Here is an 18,951-nt window from a genome sequence, read left to right on the forward strand (position 1 = left end):
GTCGCATTCTCAAGATCGAGCATACATGCGAGTATAATTTACATGCCGAATTTGATATACATATATCCTCTTTTCTTACTCAGAAAGACGATATACACTTTACATACTCTCTTTCTCTTTGTCTCTTCTTTCTTTCGAGTACATACATCGTCGCTCTCTTTCTCTCCGCAATCTCTCTCGTTGCAATTTCATTTTCGTGGCATTGAAACAGCCGCCGGCGCTTCTTCGGGAATAGACAAAACGATGGCGATAGCAGCGAGTACCGAGGAAATTCCCAATGCCGTTGGAATTCTATGCGCGGCCGGGGGTATGGTATTTACTTACATCGAATCATGCGCCGAAATTACTTTTACCTCCTTTAGATACGCCACGAACGTTTCACTTGCAATCTCTCAAGCCCGTCAGAATCCGCTTGTTACTAGACCGAACGCATCCAGGCTTCTCTAGAATTATTTTCAAGTGTCTAGACGTTATTTAGGAAATTCCTGCCTCTCCTGACATTTATGGCTGAAAGAGCGTCTATACAATTCTGGAGTACAGCAGTGTTCTTTTCAAATATTTGGGAATCATATTCCGCGAAACTTTTGACTTTTGTTAAAAAAAAAAACATCCCAGTGATTTTCTCGTTTTTCGCGAATAACGAGACGCTGCTTACGCATCACGCTCCTTCGATTCCGTCAGAAAATCTTTGGAATACTCGCTCATGAGCGAAACAATCGTCCAATTTTTTAAGGAGATTCGCCGAAATCTAATGCACGCTCGTTCCTCGGGACTGTTATTTCCACGACAGATATCTTAAAGCAACAACATTTTTGCGTATCCTGTTGCGGGAGTCGGAAAAAGTTTCCCTTTTCATTTGTTTCATGTGAAGACATAAATGGACCTTGGTTTCGATTCTGACGAAGAAAAAGCCTTTTCAAAATACCGCAGAAAATACTTTCTGGCTCGCGTTATGTAGATTTTTTGGAACTTTCTATGTGCGGGAAAAGAAGCGGAAGCCTTGACAGGAAGTTGGCGAAACGTGAGAGAGAGGAAAACATAAAGGGCCCGAAGGAAGCCACTTTTCAGGCGTCTAGGAAACCGGAATAAGAAACCTAGAAGCCACCCCCGGTCATGGGGGCGGAACGTGCTCGCTTTTTGTCTCGTGACAAATCTGTGTAACTTTATTCGAGAGCGCCGCGAGAGAAGTTAATGCTGTTTGTCTCGCGGTAGCTCGGGGGAATGCGCGAATTGCGCGGCCAAAAAGTTTGCGAAATACCGAAAACAGGGTGAGCTGGCCGACGTGCCCCGCTTTGCCACCGGAAACGGGCCAAGGATGGACGGTTCTTTATTACATCCTCGACGATCTTTATTCTTTATTTTCTGACCCTTTTATTCCCATATTTATTTTCAACTATAACTGAAAAAGTTTTAATTTTTCGCTTTTAATTATACATTTAATAATACTTCCATTTCTTTTTTAAATCGAAAATTTGAAAAACTCAATTTTTAATCTTCAATTAATTTTTTTAGTCTTAATATTAATTGAAGGAAATACTTAACACTAAATTAAAATTTCATAATGTTATAGAAGCAAAAAAAAGTAACTTTTTAGGGAACTGTGTACTCTTTTTAACTTATAAATTCACATGATAGCTTTCTAAGAACTAAATGGTTAATGGAGATTAATGGAGAATGGATTGTATTCGATTCGGTAAAATAAAGCATTTACGCTGACGGCGGCCCACGCAAAGTTACAGGTATATGTACGAGAAAAAAAAAACAGGCGTTTACACGGATAAACTCTCGAGTGTGCACCGTTCCGCGGAATTCAATATAGTCGAATGAAAATAAACGTTTTTTTTTCTTTTTTTTATACGGCACTTTCGCATTTGTCCTTTTGAAAAGAGGGGATTGATCAGAGCCGACATTTGTCCATGCCGGAACATGTATATTCGAAAATGTTTAGCGTTCAGGAACGCGAAATCACGATTTTAATTACGATGGAGGCACGATAAAATTGTAATTAAAATTTAATTTGATATTAATTCATTTGCGCTGAGGAGGAACGGACACTTCGTTAAGTAATTACAACGAAAACATGCCAAAAGTCTTCAATATCTATAATAAAATTCATCTACAACAAATTTTATTATAGATAGATATGAAAGAATTACCCTATTTTTTTTTCTCATTTACTTTTCCGTAGCTCTTCTGGAGCTTCGCCAAAGCGCGAGAAACCGGAAGAGTTGCTCGAACTAATGACAAGAGCGATTCAAAACACCGGATTATTATGGCCATTAAGAGCCCGATCACAGCCTCCCTGTCGCTTTTACTTCGGGGAGACACGGGCGCTTTGAAACTCTGTACGAGCATCCGAGGCAGCAATTTGACGATGCAGTAAAACTTCCGCGCACTGCAAATTTAAGGCGAGCATTAATGGACGTATTAATTAAGGACGCATTAATTTCGATATCGCTGGAAAACTTTCCGCGTATCTATATGCGATCTCCCGTATTTTCTTCCTTAGTGCTACTATCTAGGAAATGACTCATTTTAAGGCCCATTTAATACGTTTGTTATTAGCGCGAACTTTGGAAAGAAACTTGCAGGAGATTACTTCTTATAAACTGCAATTAAATATAAAACCACAATTAATTAAATAATTTTTACCTCGACTATCAGTCTAAAATAATAACAGCATAAATCTTAATTTTAACTAGAGTTCAGATAAAAGATTTGAACATATAGTATGTTTAATCTGTTCAAATAGTTTAAAGTAAAAAAGAAATTGAGCATTCAGTTTGGAGCAATATTTCAGACAGTTTGAACTTAAATAGAGATCGATCCTTAATGTCAATTCATGTCTGAAATTTGAGAATAAAGGAGATTGGAAACGTAGCAGTATACGTTGAAAACAAAAAAAGAACAGTTTTTCTTCTTTTTGAGTCTTTTCTTTTCAACATTAATATATCAAAAAATTTAAGTTTAAACTATAATAATTTCAAACTTTTGAATTTGAAATAAGTTTGAACAGTTCAAATATAACGAAAGTTCAATTCGAAAGTTTCGATCTTAAGATTCAAACTGTCCGAATTATGCCTGATCGTCTGATGTTTTCGGCCACTAATTTTGACATTCGCTAATGCTTCATGACGTTATCACACGTGAAAAAATTTCTAAATACGTTAATACGCAAACTATGACAGAAAACATTTTAGACCCCGCCGTTTAAATATTTTTTCGCATTAATGTCATCGTAAAAAAAATCACACCCACGTGTTCATAGCTGGCGAAAAAAGACAAGTTATAAATTTGTGAAAGGAATGCGGGTCGTGATTTTGCCACCTCGCATACCACGTCGCGGGAAAGAATTATTGCGAAACGATAAGGGACAAAAAAAGAGACTTGGATGCTTTCCCAGCTCGTATAACTGCACGGTGACGTAAGTCTTTAACGATGGTGATCGTGCGGAAAATTCTTTTGTGTTTGCAAGACACGCTGTCACTAACGATCATCGATCGTCATCTGAGGGAGGACAATGAACCGAATTAATTAACGCTAAACTAATTATCACATTCTACGAAGGCGGTTTAATATGTAAACATTTTAAACACGTAATATTGTTCGCTTGGTGAATCGAGAACAAGAAAGAATTAGAGATGCCGTCGAAAATGACGACAGATTCATTCGTAATTAAATCCGACGGGACAGATCGCGAACTTACGAGGGCACGGACACGAGAAACGTAAACAGCCTTCAGCAAACTGGATATGCTTCGGAGCCAAAATATCTCTTCCTCCGCACCTACCTAAGGCCGACCGACTAAAGACGGATAGACATGTTTTCGTCGGAGGAATCGAATAAGCAAAATAAACGGGACGGAATTCATTCAGGAAAAACGCGGCGTCGCCGACATCACCGTCCGTCGTACTTCACGCCGGAATCATTTTCATTCCTTCTTCCCTCGTACTTCCACCCTCCCTCCCCCTCCCGAACTGAAAACTTCTCGCTCTCCGTTTCAGGCGTATCCATTTTCCCAACGACAAACAAAATTGCTTTCTATTGGCGGTCGAAATCGAGAACTGCAGATATTTATATAATAAATAGCAAACGTGATTAATGCAGACGTTGGATGCTGTGTTCAAATACAAACTTGGCAACAAGAATTGTGAATCGAGTATCTATAAACTGTATCATCATTACTTATACGTTTAACTCTTATAGTACAATTTATAAATTACTGAAAATTTACTAAAAAAAAATCAAATTATATCATAAATAATTAAAATGATTAAAATATAATACTTATTAGCAGTAAAGCATTAAAATATAATTGCTTTTGTTTTTAACGTAATACGGTTTAAAAAAATTATAAAGATTAATAACAGTACGTTCTCTCTTCATGTTAGAAACTTTTTTTTTTTAGTAATAATACATGCTGTGCAACGTTGCATTTTGAAAGTGAAGAGATTACGGATACAGTTTGGCAATTTTACCGAAAATCGAGTATCTCTGTTATGAGTGCTTTTACAAGAGGGCAGAAAATCATGATTAAAGAGATTTATTTGTTGCCAATTTATTCGTTTATTCGACCAGAAATACCATTTAAATGTGGCCACGGCTAATGGAAGTGTTTAAACTCTTTCACAGTTTGTTAAGCTCTCTTTTTGCATTGCAAAAATCATGATTTCATGAGAATATGAGAATTTTACCAGGTGCTTTTGCTGTATGCAGGTAAAGAGTTTAATTACGTGTGTTTTCGGCAAAATGCAGAACTCGGATAAAGATTAATTTTGATCGTAATTATGTATGAAGGAAATAAAGCTAATAGTGGTAACGTATTAATTTGCGCTTCGTAACGAACGACGTTATTAATGATAGTACTAATAATATTCGCGGTAGGGTAAACAACGTTCGTTAATAATTATTATAATATGGAAATACTGGACGGAAAGATGATGGTGGGACCTGTACTTGCCGCGCTTAATATAGCACATTATGTGTAATGGAATTTGAATATAGAGATATAAATAAATGTGTTCCGCACAAAAGTAATTAACAAACAGAGTAATTATCAAATTACTGCAAGAGTATCGTCTAGAAAATGCAAGAGACAAGTAATGCTGTAAATTTAAAAAAAAAGTGCTCCGATGAAAGATCACAGAATTAATAGATGACGAGCTTCTAATTGCACCCTTAAATTCTGATTTTAGCGTTGGTTCAGCTTTGTTCCGTCGATCCTTCGATCGCAATAAAATTTATATCTTTGGGAATTTAATTTTCCACTTCGACAAGCACCCCCATGAAAGTCCTCTAGATGCATCCACGGGCATGGGGAATGAGCTCGCCGCCCTTTTCTCCTCCCCTGCCCCCTCCAGCCCGAATTAAAATAGCCGACGAGTGCAGCGATCACGGGTGACCTATCTCGTGGTGCACCTGCGACTCGTCTGGCGGTGCCATCGCCGTCATATTTTATGCCGAAGTCATTTCCATCGCCGCGGAAAAGTTCCACTTCGTCCCCCGTTTCCCCGCGCCTTTTGCAATAACTTTTAAAGGAACTCGGAATTAATATATTTTTTCCAGGAAGACCGCTGGCACTTTCTCAACCGCGATCGCCCTCTTTCTCTCGTACTCTCTTCCTCTCTCGGTTAGGTATTGAACGCATAAATTACGTGACTTCACTGAACGCGATCGAAGTATTTTCTTCCTTTTCCTTTCGTTTTTTTTTCTTGTCCCCCTCCCCCCTCCCCCTTTCTTCTTTTGTCATATAATTTTCTTTTGTTATTGCGCTTTGCATGTGTGTGTGTGTGTGTGTATGTGTGTGTGATTATTGTTCTGCTCTTTCTTACGTCAATACTCTCTATCTTTCGGTTCATCTTTATACTTAATGCAAAGTTTCTTGTCCTATTCCACGAACAGCGATTCACTTCCTGCATACTATATTTACACAAGTTAATTTATACGCCGTCATTTGCATTCATTCTGTATGTATTTTCTATAGCAGTGCTCGCTTAAGAAAATTATATGCACTTCAAGATAAATCCAACTTAATTCCTAATTTTATATCTTTGCATATCTTTTACCAATTATTTGCAAGCTCAATGAAAATAAATTAATAAAGAATGTATTGTCATTAGATATTTATATATTATACATATGTATAATAATTGTGGCTAGTGCAATTAGCAAATTGTATTACAATTCAAATGGATTCATTATTAATAGCTATTGAATAGCCATTTAATTAATTAATTCGTTATTAATTGCTATTAGAAATTATTTTATCATGAGAGATACGTTGTAAAAAGGTTGTATTCGTTTAACAACCGCGATCGCGAGGTTCAATGTCAGCGTAATGTTATCGTTCTCATTTCTTGTAACGCGCGCGACATCTTTTTTTCTCCAGCTCTTGCCAACGTTCCCTTGTTCTTTGGTCGCGACGCCGCGCCGCCTCCGTCCACCCTGGTACCGGTCCAGAACGTTTCAACCCCCGCGACGTCCAAACTTCACGGATAGAATTAGTCGGTAGTTGTGATTTAGTTTTGGTTCGATTACCTGCCTTCTCGGTGCTAGAAATCCCCGTTTCAACCCTCCCGAGGGTCCTGCCGACTAATCCTTTCATAGGTACTATCCTCTGAGAATTTCAATTTTCATCACGATGCGACGGCGGCTGCGAGATTTCGTTAACCCTTAGCCCTTCCAAGCCTTTTCGCATATACAAGTTTAGCAAATATGTAGATAACGATTTTAAAACGTACTATACCTGTCTTTTGGTAGACGAGAAATAGTTTTAATAAACGCGTAAAGTATTGGAAAAAAAATATCGATTTAAATTTACAGTTTAATTTATATGACTGTTGTACATATGATTCGTCGTAAATTCCTTTGTTACAAAAAAAATGCAACATTATGTATTAAAGTAACAAAGCTAAAAGAGAAACTGAGTGAAATTGCATCACGTATTTAGGAACATAACAAATCGAACATAAACACGTAAGGAAGGCGCGTAAATTCTGACATTCGTTTCTCCAACTCTTCGCGAGGCGAAGGCTTTACTCGATTTGTTAGTATTTACGACAATACGCTATTCGCGCGAGAATCGGAAATGCCAGTCGAAAGAACAACGTCACGGAGTGACGCAGCTTCGGCAACGGGGCCACGGAAAAATACGAGGAAAAGCGCTCCAGTAAGGAAAAACGAAATTAGAAGGACGCGGAAGCACTTTGAGAAGTTCCCCGCTTAATCCGGATCTAACTTCCGGTATTCGGTACTCACGGCAAATTCCAATTTTCGTCGGACACTTTGCCGATGAAGTTTCGCGAGACGACGCGACGGCGCGCGGCGCGACGTGGGCAAGAAGAAAACTCCCGCGTGCAAGAGATTTCGATTTTTCTCCCGTGAGCTCCCTTTGGTTTTAATCCCGCCGCGTAGAAGGAGAAACAAAGCGAAAAGGATGGGGAAAAAAAGTCGCGAGAACGCGACGGGTCGAAGTATGAGGAAGGGGAGCGACGGTATCGAGGGCACCGGCACTCTTTCGCTCTTTGGGTGCGCCCAACTCCGATGCAGGCGCCCGGAAATTGCGTCACGGTGGCGACCGACGTTCCTCATGGTTTCTGCATATTAGAGCGCGTCCACCCTCTCTCCCCGCGATGCCGTCACCCACGAACGGACATTGCCGATTTGAACTAGCCGTGCGTTCCTTCCTGATTCACCGACTCGGCCGAATTCGCCGAATTTAAACTCGGAGAGTCGATACAGAGGCTACTTTTGAGAGCTTGCATAATAACGCGATGATAAGGGCGTCTGTTGAATTTCGTGATAATTTACTCTTAGAATTCATGATTTTTTTTCTCCCCCTCCCCTCCCTCTATCTATCTATTTATCTATCTATCTATATCGCTTTTATTATTACATTTAGTTCTTGGATTTGAACCTTGAATTAGAATTTTGATAATAAAGTCCACTCGAATTATGTAATCAAATATGACGTTTTAATAGATATGAAGTGATTAAGAGTACCATCGAACACTATACACTTTAACGTATGAACATGAATTTGTTTCGCCAAAGTGTTTGCTATTGGAAAAAGTATAGAGTGCAAATCATTATTTTTTTTTCTTTGATGAAGAAAAGGACCCGATACGTCATCGGATATTAGAAACTAATTTATCTCACGCATGACGGACAGGAGGGTGTGGCGCGAAAATTGAACCTTTGTTTATTGCGTGGAGTTTGATCGAATCGGCGCGCGAATGACTGATAGAAAATCCGAATACTTCGGAGCCATCGGCTCAGGAGGGAGGAGTGCCGCCGTAGGGCAAACGAAAGGGAAGATAAATGGAATTCCGCCGGAATTCCGCGAGGCTGCGGCGGATAAATGTTTTAGGGACTGGCTGGCCCTTGTGGTTTCTCAGTAATTCGTCGGTGAACGTCACAAGTGAAGATTCTTATTGAAAGATCGCAGTTTCCGATTTTATCTTAGCGCTAAATGAACGCGAGTGAGCCATTATCCCATTACAATGGAAGGTGCAATCGCTTGTAAGAAATCGCGCTTGTGATGTATAGTACGATCGTTTGCGTTATCTGAATCATATTTTTTTATACACGGAAAAGATGGGTTTTTCCTGAAGTGTCTAAAGGTTTAGCTGGATAAAGCTGAAAATAATTTTTGTTAGATCATCAAAACAATTATGTAGGATGCTCAAACTGACTAAAATATCAAAATTTTTGCAGCATTCCTCATCATGCTTGAACGTTCTTCATAATTAATTTGGTGGTCCAACAAAATTGTTTTTAAATCTGTATCTAGTTTGACAAAAAAGTTGTTAATTTCACTAAATTTTTCAACTTTATTAAATTTCTTTAATTCAAGTCTTGTATTTAAGTTAAATATATAAACGCTTAAACTGAAATTCAAGTATTTTATGTTTTTCAATTAAATACATAGATACTTGAACTGAAGAAATTTAATCAAGTTGAAAAATTTAGTCAAGTTACCAACTTTTTTTCGATACTGATACATTTAAATTTTTAGATATTTCAGTAAAAGTTTTTCTTTCTATACATAAAAAGAACAATCTGAATGCAGCACCTAAAAATTTAGCTGGAAACAGATCAGAAAATAATTTCATATTGGGCCATCAAAATAGTGATGTAAAATGTTCAATATTGCTGCAAACAACATTCTTCATTCCGATTAAGTTAAACATCCGAATTATTTAAATGGTTCAATATAATTATTTTCGAATCTGTATTTCAATAAAATTGTTTTTCGTGTACAGTAGACAAAATTTTTTTTATATTTATAAGTAACCATATTTATTTTAATATTATTTTCTTGATTTAAACAAATACTAACTAGTATAAAATAATTTATTTAAATTTAAGAAATATTTTTTAAATCGAGTAAATGATGTTAAAATAAATATATTTACTTGAACATAAAAAATTGTTTTCCAATGTTACACGTCAAGTCAAGAAAATATATTTAAACGTTTCATTTCTAGAGTATTATCGTATAATAAAATGTCGAACGATAATTTACTAATGAGCAAACTAATAGAAAATCACAGTAAGCAGTAAAGAAAAATATATAATATTAGATAAGATAACAAAGTACAAGGGGCAATTAATCAAAAGATACAAATGCAACTAAAGCAAAATAAAAGACGAAAGTGGTTCCTTATCTACTGAGGGATTTGAAGAAATTTTCCTAACATATTATAATTGATTGAAATAAGCAATAAGCATGTGTCTAGTAATTCTAATATACGTATTGTATATTGAATAAAAAATACGTGCTCAGTTTATTTTCTCAAAATAAATTTTAGACGAGAAAGAAAAACATGCATATAAAATTTGCTTAATTCTTTTAGATTTCTATTCTACGCTTCTCGTATCGCTCTCGATTTCTCATCTACTTTCTAACACTTAGATTTTCTCTTTAATTACCATTGTCTATCAATAGAACGTACTTGACCAATGACATTGCATTCTCGTGGGCTATTAATTCGCTGATAATTCCCTTCCCCTTTCCTTCCCGAGTTCGACGTAAAACAATCTCACGTTTCGACAATGACAAACCGAGCGGAATTATTTCCCGCCGCGTCTCGCTCGACTCACTGTGGCCGCTCTTGAGATCGTCCTCTCTTTCTCTGCGTTCGGCCTCAAAATCCTCTCGATATCACTAGCGACGAATGGATGGAGAAATCGTAGCTGCGAGAATTCGCGGCGACGACGACGACGACAACGGTGGCGACGGCAAGCGAATACACCGAAATAATCGCGAGTTTGCGCTATATTTAGCGAAGCGTTGCGTGCGAGCGGAAGGATTCCGCGTGCGATCCCGCGCGATTTCGCACATGCGATCCGACGGACTTCCAGCGCGATCAACGCAACGGAGAATTACGCGGATATCGATCGACAACAATGACGATGACGAAGAAGAGCCCGGCGGTTTCTCTCTCTCTCTCTCCCCCCTCCCTTTCTCTCTCCTCTCCCCTCCCCCTTCCTGCTCTCGGGTCGACTGCTCTCGTTGTCATTTTGCACACGCTCGTGTCAATTATATTTAGCGTGTCGCCGCGTGATCTCACTGACTCACTGCACGCCGCGGAACACGGGAGACGATCGTCGCGGACGTTCGCGGCCGTGCATCGGGAGGAACAGAGGCACGCGTGTATCGCCGGGCCCGGTGGCATCATCGGGTTCTCGGTAGACTCCGACCGGAGTGCCGCGATGATGCCACGGCCGTCGCTGACTCACTAAATGCCCGATATATGCGTGCGCGAATCGCGCGTGCGACGCGCGAAGCGAACTCGATTCGCGCAGCGACGGCGGCAGCGGCAGCGACGACGAGCCGTAAGCTCGCGAGCGAGATGTGAGCGCAGCTTTGTACTCGCGAATTTTATTTCGCGTCTTCCCCCCGCCTAAAACCGCGACCCTGCGATTTGCTGCGAGATCCGCTGAAAATTAATTCGCCACACGCGCTCTAGTCCAGTCCATCAAAATAAAGGGAAAATATTGCGAAAAAATAAAAGCGGAAGAGACGTCGGTGAAGCTTCCGTTAGAAGAGGCGTTCTAAATTCACGAGGAACTCGACAGGAAGGTAGCGCGCAAATTTTTCTCACGTGCAAATGCAACGTGTGCGCATCGAGGGAATCTCGTCCGAGAGAATTGGCGTTTCGTATTCAGATCATCGGCGAGCTGCAGAACGATGCTAGTCTTCCTCTAATCCCGACAGGACACGACAATAAATGGTGACTCGAAGTCGGGTAACGATCGAACCGCGAACTGATACGGTGATGTATATTGAGCGATATATGTCGAGTGGTACGTCGAGAGTGCCTAACGACAGTTCATTGATGTCAATAAAGGAACAGATAAACGTCGACGAGGACTTTCGTCCGTCGTCGACGGGCGACGGGAAATTAATCGCGGTAATAATAATAATAATATCACGCGTCGTCGCGATATACGGCGCCCGAGTGAGGCGGCGTATTTATGCGGGTCCCCCGGGCCGACGACGATTGCGACGAATTCCGTCTTTGAGTGCGCTGCGAAATGCGACAGAATGATATTAAACCGGAGACTGACAGGAGGACGCAATAACCGGGGCGTCGCGCTCGCTCGCTTATTTCTATTTATTACGCGCGAGGCTGCCGTTGTAATTGCGTTAATTATCGGCGGCCTTAAATCAACGTCGTCGCGCCTTTCATTCACACGCGCGGATCTTGCATCGCGCAAAACTTGACGCGAATTTTGAATGGAGAACAATAAATTCCTTCTAGCGTGTCGGAATTAAATAGGACGAACTGATTCCGTTATAAAAAGATTATTAATTCTTAACGATCACACTTTAGTAAAGTATCATAACGATTAAAATGACCCCAACTTGCTTTGAACGAATGTCACGTCCAAACTATTAATTGTTTTAAATAAAAAAAAATTACTAAACATTCTTCAAATACTGCATAACGTAAAATGTGAATTTTAAGTTATGCTAAATTTGAAATCGAACGTAGCAAAAAAAAATTGTTGAATTATATCGAAAGGAAATGTAAAAAATGACTTTTTCATTAAGAAAATCACAACCTTTTAGATTTTTAATTTTTTCAAACATTTTTAGAGTGTACTCGTCAGTTATAGCACTTTAAAAAGAAATTAGTGTGATATTGCACGTTTCAAGAAAATTTCATTTTGAAGTAAAGTAAAAGGGTAATTTTCGAGAAAATGAACTGACGCGTTCCAAGCAGCATAGAGGAAACTTAGACCTGTCAACGTATGACGACAAAAATCCAATATTAAAATAATAATTTAGAGAAAATTTTGCCGAAACTTTCGTTGGGATCACACAGACCCCCCAGTAACTGTTGAGAATTAAATCTCGTCTCGATAGACTTCAAAAGAAAATTAAGCTGCACCTTCATATCTTTCTAGTTAATACATAATTAGAATATAATTTGATACCTATTGCGTACATATCATAATAGATACGCGGAAAATAAAAGTTTTACTGAAGTATCTAGAAATTCATCTGGACACAGATTTGGAAGTAATTTTGTTGGACCATCAATAAGATAATTATGTACACTGAGACAAAATTATTAATTTAACTAAATTTTTCAGCTTGATTAAATTTTTATAATTCAAGCGTTTATGTGTTTAAGTTAAACATATAAATGCTTGAATTGAAGAAATTTTAATCAAGTTGAAAAATTTAGTCGAATCAACAAACTTTTTTCTCAATGTAAAGTTTTCTCGAGCATGATGAGCAATGCAGTAAAAAGCATTTTGACGTAGCAATTAACTCGAATGCCCTACATAATTATTTTCATGTTCCAACAAAATTACTGTCAGATTCGTACCAAGCTAAATTTTTAGACATTTTAACAAAACTGTTTTTTCCGTGTATCATTTGATTTCAATATACATACATTGTTTTACATATCATACTTTCTCAGTTCGATTAAGTTGTAATTACGTTACGAGCGTGGACTAATTGTTGCATCTACTAAACTCGATTGAAACGACGAGTGCATCCTATTATTCAAGATACAGAGAGCATAAAGTTTTTTTTAATTGCTTCAGAGACAATGCCGGCGTGAGCCGAACGACTTTAATCGCTACATTATTCCGATCGTTTCGCTCGTAATTATTTCGGCAAGCCGTGAGAATTGAAGTGGGAAGGAAAAAAAAAAGAGTCGCGGCACAACGAGAGCGGAATGAAATTAACGGGGCCGGTCAACGATGCAATAAAATCGCGCGCGCGTCGTCGATGCCGGGCACGAGTACGTACCCGGACATAATTGGCAAAGTAATCGATTTATGGTTATTAACGCGGTAACGGTAACACTCGTGGCCATTTGCATATTCATGACAAGGAGAGTCGGCTGTGACTCGCGACTGCCGTCGCCGCTGCTATCGCTGCCGCGAGACGAGATGCTGGAAATCGCAGCACTTGGATGCAAAACGCGCATCCCTTAGACCACATTAATGAAAAACGACGCCGCTTACGCGCCGTAAAAATTTAGTGGCCTCCCGCGGAGCGAGAGAACGACGGGTCGACATCTATAACAGCATTACGCGAATTTAATGCGAATATTATTACTCCCGTATGACTCTCGCAAGCATACATTAATACAATTGATTTCTGAACAATAACTTTTCACGAATCATTTCACTAAAATAGATGATATAAATAAAATTTTATTATTCACAGATTTTTTTTATCAAATTACAAGCTTTGTGCATCATTAATTCTTCCTCTTGTTCTGCACAGTTTGATTTGTCGCGAGAAAAATATGTATTTTTTTTATATAAAAAATTTCCTTCTTACCCAAGTAATTGTTACTTGTATTCTACAACAATACAAAAATACTAACGCGACTTGCCTAATTACTGAAATTCCCGCAAAATCCTACGTTCGAGTTTCTAATTCCGCGAAACTATCGTTGGCATAATTAACGAGGCATCTCTCGAAAGGATGGAAAAGGGAACGCGAGATGGCCTCCTGAGCCGTTTGCGAGATATTTCGAAACATATGCAAGAATCACATATGTGATGCGACACACGCCTATCCCTCATGCCACAGCAACGGCCACCGCCTCGAAGAGGTCCCCTCGGCGGAGGGCCCCATTGAGAAACAGCTGTCCCCGTCTCTCTTCGCCACCTTACCATGGGGTCCCGTCCCCCGTCCCTACTACAGCGAGTACTTAGAAATGTACGCGAGATACACGGAAGTGTATCATGCAGGGAAATTTGGAATTGCGCTGATATGTCGAGGCAAATGGAAATAAACATATCGCATATTTTCGAAAATTTCTTTTGTGTAATAAATATATGTTGATATCAAAATGTGTTGAAATATAATTAATGTAATTAAAAATAATGATAATAAAGGAAATCATAAAATTGAGCGATCTCTATAGGAAAAAAGAAATAACATAATAGAACACAAATTGCATACAAATAAAATAGTATATGAATCAGAATAAAATGCGTTATAGAAAATAGAAAAACGTGTGCGTCTTTATATAAAACATTTTATTCCAAATTAGAGAGATGAAAATTAATTACAGCGACTCGTTACAAGATAATCTGAACTAAGATGTATTTACTAGTATGGGGATGAACTATCCGCTTTGAGAGTGCAATCACGACTTTTTATCTTAATGTCTCGCATTTCGTTTGATTTCAGTGCGATGAGAGTCCTGCTATCAAAGTTGCCGCGACCCTGGATCGTCGACGAGAAGAAAGACGATGGGTACACTGCCCTTCACTTGGCTGCCCTCAATAATCACGTGGAGGTCGCAGAGCAACTGGCACGCGCCGGAAAGGCCGATCTGGACCTCCAGAACGTGAACCTGCAGACAGCTCTGCATTTAGCAGTTGAGCGACAACATACGCAGATCGTCCGGGTACGTACATTTCCGCGAATACCTGCGACAATCATTCGCTCCAAATTCAATTTCCAATTCCGGAAATAGAAATCGTAGGAAACAATAATTAAATTCCTATGCGAAAGAACGGTGCTGAAACCGGTTTGCTAAAATATTTAAAAATAGAATTAAATATAGAAAATACTTTTATTGGACTATTAAAACCAGCTCTAATTTCTAGCTTTTTTTCGACACTTTAACAAAACCGTTTTTTTTTGTGTGTAAATAATTCAAATAATAAGAGAAGAATGAGCTTTTTTCGAGTGTATTTTGATGCTTAATAATATTTAATTCTGACTTCATGAAGTAATCTTTTCGCAATAAATTCGTTGTGACATTCAATTTTTATTAGCATCATTATTATTAAATTGTTTAATTTGTAATATTACTATTCCAATTTATCATCCAGTTAGCCCGTAATATTACAGTGAGAAAAAAAATTACTAAATAAATATTTGTTTGAATACTTGCAATCAAATATTTACTTACAGTATATAAATATTTACTCAATGAAATAAAATAGTTAAATTAAATTAGTGGTTCTTGAAACTAAATAAATATTTATTTACATTTAGTAAATATCTTATTGCAAGTATTCAAACAAATATTTACTAAAATTTAGTAAATATTTTTCTCTCAGTGTACTCAGTGTGCCAGATTACGATTTAAAACCGAAAAATTATCAAAGTACAATTTATTGTACATCATTTACAAAACTGGAAATGTAAATATTTTACAGAAAATATTAAGCTTCAAATAATTATGAAGTTCCTGGTAATATCGAACATTAAGATAACATTTTTGGATAGATACAGATATCTATCCTATTATCGGAATAATAGGATAATTCGAATTGTTCTTTTTACGAAGAAAAATCGATAGTACATTTCACCATAATTTATTTGATCACCGCAGCTATTGGTTCGCGAAGGCGCGAATCTTAACGTCGCCGATAAGGACGGGGACACGCCTTTGCACGAGGCCCTTCGACATCACACGCTGTCGCAACTGCGGCAGCTGCAGGACGTGCAGGACGTCGGACGGCTGCTGATGGGTCTGGGTACTCAAGGCCAGGACAAGAAGAGCAGCTCCTTTATTGCGTGTTTTCTCGCGGCGCACGGTGCCGACTTGGAGCTGAAAAACAAAAAGGGCCAAACGCCTTTAGATCTTTGTCCAGATCCAAATCTCTGCAAGACTCTCACCACCTGTCACAAGGACAAGGAATCGTTAGTATTTGGAAGAGAAGAGCAGTGTTCTTTCTTCTTAATTTTACCCCTTTGCTTCTTAATTTTAAAGTGGATTCTATAAAAGCATCTATTTTATAAGAAATATTATGGAATATACATAATAATGAATTCTTTTTTTGAAATTCTGTTCAACGTAATAATGGAATTTGCACTGAAAAAAATTTTTTCATTGTTAAGTAATGTATTTTAATATTATTTCCTTGATTTAAAAAATTTTTCGTAACTTTACCAACAAATTATTTTATACTTGCTAATATCGATTTAATGTAGAAATGGTACTAAAATAAATTTACTCAATAAAAAAAAAAAAAATATTTTTTGGTGTAGAAATTTTTCTTTCGTAATTTTGATTTATTTAATACGATTTAATAAGAGAGAACAAAAGATTTTTGAGCGCGTAAAATTAAAATGCGAATTTCTACAATTGATTGTCCCATTTACATTTTCCACGTGTAATTCCCTGTGCAATTACATCATACATCACCGTATCTCTTAGCATAATGTTTGGTAACGTGCAGCTTCTCTTTTCGCAGACACGACATCGAAGCCATCGTCCCATCGGCGGCGATCGACGAGTGTCTCGTATGTTCCGATGGCAAACGGGAGATGTTGTTCAGTCCCTGTGGACACGTGGCTTGTTGTAACGCCTGTGCACCGAGGGTGAAGAAATGTCTGATTTGTCGTGAGAATGTTCTTTCTCGAGTGAAGGTAAAATATTACTGACGTTATTTTATACGTTGCACGTACATACATTTTTCTATCATTAGGTATATGATATTTTCACTTTTAACATGTATTTTTTATCTATCGATATAATCAATTTTAATATTAGATTTCTAAATTTTCTAATTAATTATTTTAATAACGTTCTCAACAATAACTGCTTTTTCTTCCTTTCGACAATTCTATTATATAAATTTTTTTTTCCTTTAGGGAAAATAAACTTTTCTCCATGAGAGAAAAATCGATTTTATCTTTGCACAGCAGCAATATGTTTCTACGTTTACGCAAACATCTCGCCAGTAATCTTAAATTTAATCTTCTGTAAACCGCGCACAAGTTCTAATCGCGCAATGAATTACTCCTGTCGGCAATCCGACTGGCTGTGCCACGCTGTCGCGTACAGTAGATCAACGATTATTGATCAAGTATATCCGTTCTATCCTGGAATAGATCCTCGAAACTCTAAAAGCTCGTCCTATAATATATCCTACTGTCTTCGCGCAATAATGGGCGTTTGTTCACAGATCGAAGAATGCGTGGTGTGTTCGGATCGCAAGGCGGGCGTGCTGTTCCGTCCGTGTGGGCACATGTGCGCCTGCGAGAGCTGCGCGGCCCTGATGAAGAAGTGCGTGCAATGCCGATCCCAGATACTGCACATGGTACCACTCTCGGTCTGCTGCGGCGGCGGCGGTGATGTCACCTACGTGAAGGGGTGCAACACCTCAGGTATCAACGTCCGCTTCGCGCACAGCGCTCCGTTTCACACCTACCTCTGTCTAATCGCGCGGCATATATTGAACTGTTCCCACGTAACGATTAGATAGCTCGTCTCTAATCTCGCTTGGGATATACCGGACTATTCCCATGATTGCATTTACACCTGCATTTTCTGCCTTCCAATAATTAAGATAATGACGAACGAGATTAAAGGCTGAACCGGATTGAAGATCGCTTTTAACCTTCGATGAAACTACCACGTTGGACTACTAGGTGTGACATATACCCCAGCAAGATTTAAACTCTCTTATAATTTTATATTTTTTTGTTTTCTTGTTTTAAAAGATTAAAGAGTCCTTTTTATTAATTTGTCTTATTTTTATACTTTAAGGAACAAGAATCAATGTTATGACAGTGGAATTATTGTCGCACTAAATTAATTATACTTATAATGAGGTATAGCATGAGATTCATGGGGTATGAGATATCCCAACTGGTTCGCAGAAGGTTAAAATGTAGCGGTCGCAAAAATAGTTTTCTGATTGACACACGTATATCTCTGATAACTTCGAATGATTAATATATAATAGTTAAGTATTTTAAATATGTGTATAAAGTGTTTTGTCATATTTCTTTGTATTTGCTAACATCTCGTAATACAAACTACTCTACGTTTATAGTCACTGCATTGGTCAATGAACAAGTAAAAACAATTTAATATAATTATATTTTTAAATAAAAAATGATAGTTTAATGAAATTTTTTTGTTTTGAAAATCAAATCTAAGAAATTTTAATTAATTTACAATTTATTATTTTGACGCCTCATTACTTTAATATATTTTTTTAACAGTCGTTTACTGGTCATTGTTCAACATCTAGCTCAGTGACCCTATCTGTTGCTGTTTTGTATGTTGATTCTGAAGTTTTAATTAAAATATTCATTTTGCTATTGTTTTAATAACGCTAATTGTAATGCGAGTAAAAATACGAATTGTGATAAATGAGAGCATCGTTTAGCATCGAGGAATTGAGACTTTTTCTTTTTTTTTATTTTTTTGTAACTGACTGTTATGCTTCGAAGGAACAATAGTCGAAGTCAAGGCGGATCCCGAGGAGGAGCCGACGCCCTCGAACAACACCGTGGCTGGGGAAGCTCTTCTAATGAACAACGGCAGCCGAGATACTTCCCACAGCGACATACAAAAACTACAGCAGCAATTGCAGGACATCAAGGAGCAGGTACGTGTCCCTTCCATCTCGCTTCGTTATGCGCCGCTTTAATGAAACGAATAATTTAATTTGTCTCGAAGAAAGAAGTCCGCACCGCGCTCTGTACAATTACCT

The 18,951-nt window shown here is 38.1% G+C and overlaps 1 protein-coding gene across 1 annotated transcript in view; it reads left to right on the top strand.

Annotated features, from left to right (window-relative positions):
* The window catches only part of LOC105205406 (E3 ubiquitin-protein ligase MIB1), a 380,051-nt gene that overhangs the window by 357,797 nt on the left and 3,303 nt on the right, over window positions 1-18,951 (top strand). Inside the window, exons 10-14 of the mRNA XM_011174769.3 lie at window positions 14,678-14,897; window positions 15,834-16,144; window positions 16,699-16,873; window positions 17,413-17,614; window positions 18,689-18,846. Of these exons, the coding sequence (XP_011173071.2) occupies window positions 14,678-14,897; window positions 15,834-16,144; window positions 16,699-16,873; window positions 17,413-17,614; window positions 18,689-18,846 (1,066 nt within the window). The remainder of the gene's footprint in view (window positions 1-14,677; window positions 14,898-15,833; window positions 16,145-16,698; window positions 16,874-17,412; window positions 17,615-18,688; window positions 18,847-18,951) is intronic.

The sequence above is a fragment of the Solenopsis invicta genome, chromosome 7, assembly GCF_016802725.1.
Source record: "Solenopsis invicta isolate M01_SB chromosome 7, UNIL_Sinv_3.0, whole genome shotgun sequence".
Classification (NCBI taxonomy): domain Eukaryota; kingdom Metazoa; phylum Arthropoda; class Insecta; order Hymenoptera; family Formicidae; genus Solenopsis; species Solenopsis invicta.